This window comes from Tupaia chinensis, unplaced genomic scaffold, assembly GCF_000334495.1.
Source record: "Tupaia chinensis unplaced genomic scaffold, TupChi_1.0 Scaffold142854_1, whole genome shotgun sequence".
NCBI lineage: Eukaryota > Metazoa > Chordata > Mammalia > Scandentia > Tupaiidae > Tupaia > Tupaia belangeri.
The window spans coordinates 283,855-288,638 of record NW_006202699.1 but is presented as its reverse complement, the minus strand read 5'-3'; the positions used below and the strand labels follow the sequence as shown (position 1 = coordinate 288,638).

General features: G+C 60.0%; 1 protein-coding gene across 1 annotated transcript in view; it reads left to right on the top strand.

The window, feature by feature from the left end:
- Positions 1-3,767, top strand: part of SH2D4B (SH2 domain containing 4B) — a 37,736-nt gene extending 33,969 nt beyond the window's left edge. The window contains exons 7-8 of the mRNA XM_006163727.2: positions 240-460; positions 3,675-3,767. Coding sequence (XP_006163789.1) covers positions 240-460; positions 3,675-3,767 — 314 coding nt within the window. The remainder of the gene's footprint in view (positions 1-239; positions 461-3,674) is intronic.
- The last annotated feature ends 1,017 nt before the right edge of the window (positions 3,768-4,784 follow it).

The window sequence follows — 4,784 nt, the reverse complement described above, 5'->3', positions numbered from 1 at the left end:
CCCCCCGCCGCCCTGGCACACCTGTCTAAGGCGGCAGGGCAGCCCGTCAGAGCCTGCCCAGTCCCGAGCCCACAGCCAGCCTCCCTGGAGCTCGCGTTGGAGCGAGGCAGAGCTGGCCATCACCCGGTGTCCTTCCTGCCTCCTGCACAGGGGCCATGTGGGGACGGGGCGGCAGGGCGCGAGGGAGCGAGCGCGGACGCGGCTGGTGCTTACAATGCTTTTCCTCCCTGTCAAACCAGGAATCATTAGTCGAGAAGATGCAGAAGAGCTCCTGGAGAGCATGGCCGAGGGCGCGTTTCTGGTCCGGGTCAGTGAGAGAATCTGGGGGTACATTTTGTCCTACCGGCTGCAGAAGGGGTTCAAGCACTTCCTCGTGGACGCCTCCGGGGACTTCTACAGCTTCCTGGGCGTGGACCCCAGTCGCCACGCCACACTCACGGATCTCATCGACTTCCACAAGGTACCCTCAGGGCTGCCCGTGGAGAGGGGCCTGGGCAGAGACAGGGCAGTGCGGCAAGTCTGTGGGCAGCGCAGGCCATCGGCGAAGAGGGGCCGAGCTGGGCCGAGCTGGGCTGGGCCGGGCTGGGCCGGGCCCCCTTTCAGGCCTGGCTCACCCTCTGCCCACATGTGAACCCAGCCCCCAGGCTTCTTCTCTCCTTGAGTCCCCACGTGCTCCTTGCTTTCCACCTTTGGGATCAGCGAGCCAGCCCCAAGACCAAGCCCAAGCCCACGTCGGAGCCCCTCGGAGGGAATGCCCTCTCGAGGACATCCCTGCCAGCCCCTGGACTCTGCGAGCCCACTGCAGTGGGCAGCGGGGGCTCTTCTTGTGGTTGTCGGGGCCTTACTGAAGCTAGCTTTACCCCCGGGGGTGTGTGTGGCCTGGATGGGGTGCAACTGCACGAGCCCCCGTGCTGTAGCCGGAAGGCTGGGCGGTAGAGCGCTAGGTGGGGCGTAGAGACCCATGCTCTGGGGCTAGTCTCGTTGCGGGTGCCCTGTGTCCCTGCGTGGAGCCCGCTGGGAAGATGCTCCACGGGGTAAGACGCAACTCCTGCGTTAACGTGAGCTGTGAGCAGCACCTGGAGAGAGCGGGAGCTGGAACGGGGGCAGGACGAGGGGTTCCGAGAGCCCAGGGCCGGCCTTGGCCTGGCTTCCGTGGGCAGAGAAAGCTCAGAGGTCGCTGTCTCGCTGGGCCTCCTCTCAGGGACGTGGACTGTGCTTCTGTTTGCTCTCTCTTCATCTCTTTAGGGACGTGCCAGGCCTATGGACAGCTCTTCACCTGTAGGCACATGAACATGGCAGGGCCAGAAAGCACAGAAGCCCCGTCCACGGCCACCCGACACTGGGTACAGGCACCATCCGGAGAGCCAGAGTGACCAGGGCTAGGCGGCTTTCTCCTTGCCATGGATGGGCCTCCTGATAGCAGAGGGAAGAGGGAAAGTGGGGAGGTGACACACTGTGGGTCTGCCATCGCTGCTGCCCTCCACGCTCCTGCTGGGTCATTGTGAAGGCTCTGCCCAGACCTGTGCCTCCACGTCATGGACCAGGAGACCAAGGCTGGGAGGCGGGATGTGTGGCTGAGTGTCCACGCCCAGAGCTGCCAGGACAGGAGCTGTGCCCCCGTCTTTTCTTCGAACATGGACTTCCACAGAGGTGTGCCACGTGCTCCCTGCCAGGAGTCCCTGGACCAGGCGTGCTTCAAGCAGCCATGAACGGCCGTCTCAGGACAGGCTCCTACGCAACTGGGCCCAGACAGGTGTCTGAGTCTTCGCTCTCTTCCAGATCTGAGCCTTTGAGACCGAGGTCCCATTTCTCTTTTTTCCCCCATTGCCAGATGGTAATGATGCTCGCCAGAGACAGAGAGGGAGGGAGAGCACACCGGCGAGGGGTCATCACGGCGGGAGTTCCGGCTCTCACACACGTGTTCTGGCATGGTTTTCAAGCTGCTGGGGCTGGAGTTTGAACCACAGTCAGCCACGTGGGGCCCAGCTCTCCACCACCGGGCCACTGGGCGGGCCTGGTGATTTTATTTCTAACTAGAGGGAGATATCTCTGTCCCCGTGGAGATCTAGTGGCCAACTTCTATAAATTACAAGCTTCATTTCACAGTTACAACATCATTGCATTCTGAGAAAAAAATCAAACACAACATGTAGTGGGATCTTCATGCATTTTTATTTTTAAAGTGGGCTGTGGGCATTTAACTCTGAGTGCAAAACCAGGGCTTGTAATCTTTTTTTGTTTGTTTGTTTAAGATATTTTTGCTATAGGGCGTGTGTGCTCGCCAGAAAGACAGAGAGAGACAGAGATAGAAAGCAAGAAATCACCCCCCAGGGGGGATGGTCACGCCACAATCCTTTCTCCTCCGTTCTCCTCTCGGGATCTTGGGCACGCACGCACACGCGCCCGGTGTGAGTTTTAAGCCACCAGGTCCGGGACACGAACCGCGGTCGACTACGTGGGAGTCCAGCGACATAGCTATTACACTAACTGCTGGTCTCCATGCATTTTGAAGTTTCTGCTCTCCACCTTGATTATTAGCTTGCCACGTACCTGGCTGAGCACGTCCGGCCTGGCAGCATTGCCACTTTTTGTGGGAGTGTGATAAGGCTTCACCTTTCTTCAGTATTTAGTGGAACAGATCGGGCAGTGTAAAGCGGGGCTCAGAGTCACGGACCTCCTGGCGACGGCAGACGCATGAACCCTGCTCAGCTTGATCCAGGACGGCCAGTGGGTCTTGCCCTGTGTTTAACGGCCACTGAAACTTTCGGATTCCCCGAGTCCTCTGTGGCGCCCTTTCTGCCTCGCCGTCTCGCTCTTATTTGTGGGGCCGCTCCTCGGCTGTGTCCGTCCTGCTCTCAGTCCTGCTGAGGGCTTTCTCTTTAAATGGGCATGCTCCCACTCCCAGGTGCTTTAATTCAAGGTTAATGCCCCCTTTTGCTTCACGGGTGACTTACCTTCTTATTCCCCTAGGAGATAAAGACACATCTGTGTTTCCTTTATTTTTTAATGTGAAAGAGAGTGCAGGAGGACGAGAGTAAGACAGTATTTGACAGGATGTGGCCACCTTGCGATCCTTCCTGCCCATCTGCAGTCAGCGAGAGCGCAGGCCAGCCCACGAACGCGGCCGGGATTAGCCAGTGTGGTCTCTCCTCGGTGGCCTCAGCCACCACGCACACGCATGCTGCCCACCGCGCCGCTGCCATGGGGTCAGAGGCTCCTGTTTTAGAGACTCGATGATCTGGGGTTCAGCTCGTGCTGAATCTCATGCCTTGCCGTGGTTTCCCTGGAATGCGTGTAGACGTTGAGCCGTGAGGATACTAGCTAAGTCCCAATTTCTCCATGGACACAGCTCTGTCCACACCCTGTCCTGGTGCCCACCCATTGCACGTGAGCAGGTCTCGACTCCCAGATCCCTCGGTCCCCGGGGGGCTCGTGCTCCCCGTTTCCTGAGCTGCCTCTACGTGGGGCTCCCTGGCCTCCCCCCGACCTGCGCTCGCCTTGACAGTGGCCACCTGCTCTTCATGCGCCTCCTCGGGGCCCGTCTGGTCACCTTGACTGTCGCTCTCATGGGCAGCTTCTCCCCTGCGATTTCAGGAACTTCGGGAAGGGGTGGGTGGAGCTGTCTCTGCGGCGTGTCTCCCACGTGGTCACACGTGAACTGCCTGTTCCCTCAGGAGGAGGCCATCACCGTGTCAGGCGGGGAGCTGCTGCAGGAGCCCTGTGGACAGAGGGCCAGCCCCCCAGATTACCACCTGCTGTTCCAGTGACCTCCTTCCGCTGGTGCCCTCAGGCGTCCCCCTCCTGAAGTCAGCCGAAGAACTTCCAGCCTCAGGCGCTGCAGCCCTGCTGGGGCCCACCCCGGAGAGGAGTGTGGACTGGGCTCAGGGCCATGCAGACGTAGCATCCGATGTGCAGGAGTTACTGCGAGCCGCCCCTCGGAGGGGTGCACTGTGGCCTGGGAGGACCTGCTTCCTCGCTGCGTGCTGAGCTTGGGCCCGGCGTTCAGAGCACAGAGTAGCTCCAGGGCTGACCATATATAACTTGGTGTGTGCCGAGTGCATGTGCCGACCCAGACATAACACGCATGGGCACACGGTCGGTGTGTGCTGAGTGCACATGCTGACCCTGGACGTAACACGATTAGCACGTGCTGACCCAGACGTAACACACGTGGACACACAGTCAGTGTGTGCCGAGTGCACGTGCTAACCCAGACGTAACACACGTGGACACGTGGTCAGTGTGTGCCGAGTGCACGTGTCGACTCAGACGTAACACACGTGGACACACAGTGTGTGCCGAGTGCACGTGCCGACCCAGACGTAACACACGTGGACACGTGGTCAGTGTGTGCCGAGTGCACGTGCCGACTCAGACGTAACACACGTGGATACGTGGTCAGTGTGTGCCAAGTGCACGTGCTGACTCAGACGTAACATGTGAGAGTTGGTGTGTGCCGAGTGCACGTGCCGACCCAGAGGTAACACACGTAGACATATGGTCAGTGTGTGCCAAGTGCCCGTGGCGACCTGGACGTAACATGATTAGACACGTGGTCCGTGTGCTGAATGAACGCACCTCTTCTGACGGGCTTCCGCAGCCTGTAGCAGTGTTTCCTGTGAGCTTCAGTGAGCGTCGGGGACGTGTGTGGAGGACGTGACTGGCTCTTCCACGGTGACCACTGTTAGCGTGGCCGACGCTGCTGCTGGGATCGCAGGAGGCCTGGGGGCCCTCTCTAGGACAGGCCCTGCCGTCCTGCTGACCTACTCACTCCGCCCACCTGG